This window comes from Falco peregrinus, chromosome 5 (assembly GCF_023634155.1).
Source record: "Falco peregrinus isolate bFalPer1 chromosome 5, bFalPer1.pri, whole genome shotgun sequence".
Taxonomy (NCBI): Eukaryota; Metazoa; Chordata; class Aves; order Falconiformes; family Falconidae; genus Falco; species Falco peregrinus.
This window is the reverse complement of record NC_073725.1, coordinates 107,165,824-107,167,833: the sequence shown is the minus strand read 5'-3', so window position 1 is coordinate 107,167,833 and position 2,010 is coordinate 107,165,824. Positions and strand designations below refer to the sequence as shown.

The 2,010-nt window shown below is 64.5% G+C and overlaps 1 protein-coding gene across 1 annotated transcript; it reads left to right on the top strand.

Annotated features, from left to right (window-relative positions):
- Positions 1–189: 189 nt before the first annotated feature.
- LOC101911732 (glutathione peroxidase 1) lies at positions 190–1,205 on the top strand. Its single transcript, XM_055806734.1, has 2 exons — positions 190–444; positions 568–1,205. The coding sequence occupies exons 1-2, from the start codon at positions 205–207 to the stop codon at positions 931–933; spliced, it is 606 nt and encodes a 201-aa protein (XP_055662709.1). The 5' UTR covers positions 190–204; the 3' UTR covers positions 934–1,205.
- Positions 1,206–2,010: the final 805 nt, after the last annotated feature.

The following is a 2,010-nucleotide window of genomic DNA, read 5'->3' as shown; positions in this document are numbered from 1 at the left end:
CGGGCGGGAGCGGGCGGGGCCGGGCGGGAGCGGGCGGGAGCGGGCGGGGCCGGGCGAGAGCGGGCGGGGCGGGGCCGGGCGGGAGCGGGCGGGGCCGGGCGGGAGCGGGCGGCAGCGGCCGGGGCGGGGCGGAGCGGGCGGGGCGGGGCCGGGCGGGAGCGGGCGGGGCCGGGCGCGAGCGGGCCCCGCGCGGCAGTGTTGGCCATGGCGGCGGCGGCGGCGGCGGCGGCGGCGGGGCTGGCGGGGCTGGCGGCGCGGCCGCTGGGCGCGGCGGAGCCGCTGGCGCTGGGCTCGCTGCGGGGGAAGGTGCTGCTGGTGGCCAATGTGGCGTCGCTCTGAGGCACCACCACCCGCGACTTCCTGCAGCTCAACGAGCTGCAGCGGCGCTACGGGCCACGCGGGCTGCAGGTCCTCGGCTTCCCCTGCAACCAGTTCGGACACCAGGTAGGGGCCGGGGGCGGGGGGCGGGGCGGGGCGGGGGGAGCCCCCGGCGGGCTTGGGGGAGCACCCTGGCCCGGCTGGGCTCTGACGGCCTCGCCGGGGGCGGTGTCGTGTTTGTTTCTCCAGGAGAATGCTAAGAACGAGGAGATCCTGCTCTCGCTGGAGCACGTACGTCCCGGCAACGGCTACAAGCCCAATTTCATCATGTTCGAGAAGTGCGAGGTGAACGGGAAGGACGCGCACCCCCTCTTCACCTTCCTGAAAGAGGCGCTGCCCTTCCCGCACGATGACCCCTCCTCGCTGATGACCAACCCGCAGTACATCATCTGGTCCCCCGTCTGCCGCAACGACATCTCCTGGAACTTCGAGAAGTTCCTCATCGGCCCCGACGGCGTGCCCTTCAAACGCTACAGCCGGCATTTCGAAACCATCAAGATCCAGGATGATATTGAATTGCTTCTGCAGAAGGTTCCCAAGAATGTTCTGGAATAAAGCAGAGTGCCACAGCGTTCGCCAGCTGGCCCCCTTGCTTCCTACCTTGTGCGCCCGCCTGTTCCCCTCGCAGGGGGCTGCTGCTCAGGCAGAAATCCCGATGTCTTGTGCAGGTTTTGCTTGTGATGGTGCGTCTTCCAAATTCTCGAAGTGTACTTGATGTTTTCAAAAGCTGCACGAGAATGTTTGGGAAACTATGCCGAGGAAAGCAGCCATGAGTCTCAGTAGCTTCCTGTGATTTTCTGAACAAAAATAAATGCTACTTTCTTTAAGGCTGTGGCTTGATAAATCTGGGCGACTTGGGTCAGCTCACGTGGGTGCTCACAGGGTGAACTCAAACCACTCGAGCGTGATGTCACGGTCAGGCTGAAATCTGAGTGCAAACCTAGGGCAGCGTGATGGGCGAGCAGCGCTCGCAAGCCCTGCAAACTGAGCCAGGGCCACATCTCACCTCGCACCTAACAAGCTTGGCCGGGTGGGAGGGTGGCACGCAGGGAGCACCTTGCCAAACTGCCCACTGGACCTTGCTCGGGGCTCGCCCGCAGAGGAAGGACACAGCACGCAGCCAAGGGGTGATTTTGCATGGGCTGCTGAACCCCCAGCTAGGCTACCCCCAGCACGCTGTGACAGGGTAACGGGTGTCTCAGGCAGGTGGATGCGGCTGTGCTGGCAGAGGGCTTGGGGAAGAAGAGCCCACCGGCCAAGGCCCACCTTGTTACCTGGCCTCCCTCAGTAGATGCCCAGGGGAGGCTGAGAACCAGAGCAGCACCCACCGTCCCTCCCCTTGTCCCAGAACCACTGCCCCCTTGCTGGCTTAGCTGTCTCCTGGCTCTATCCCGTCTCGCATCGGTGGTAGCCACAGATCTCTACATACTTGCCCAGTCCTACGTGAAGCCCGTATTGCCTTCATGCACCCCCAACACCTTGCAGCACAGGGAATCGCAACAAGAACCAGTTCTTTCACTTTCCTGGTCAACCTATTTGACCACTTCTCCCACTGGAACCGTGCCCTGCCTCACAGCATCCTTGTTGCCCTTTGGGCACAGGAATCGCATGTGGCGCTCCAGGTGCGGGTGT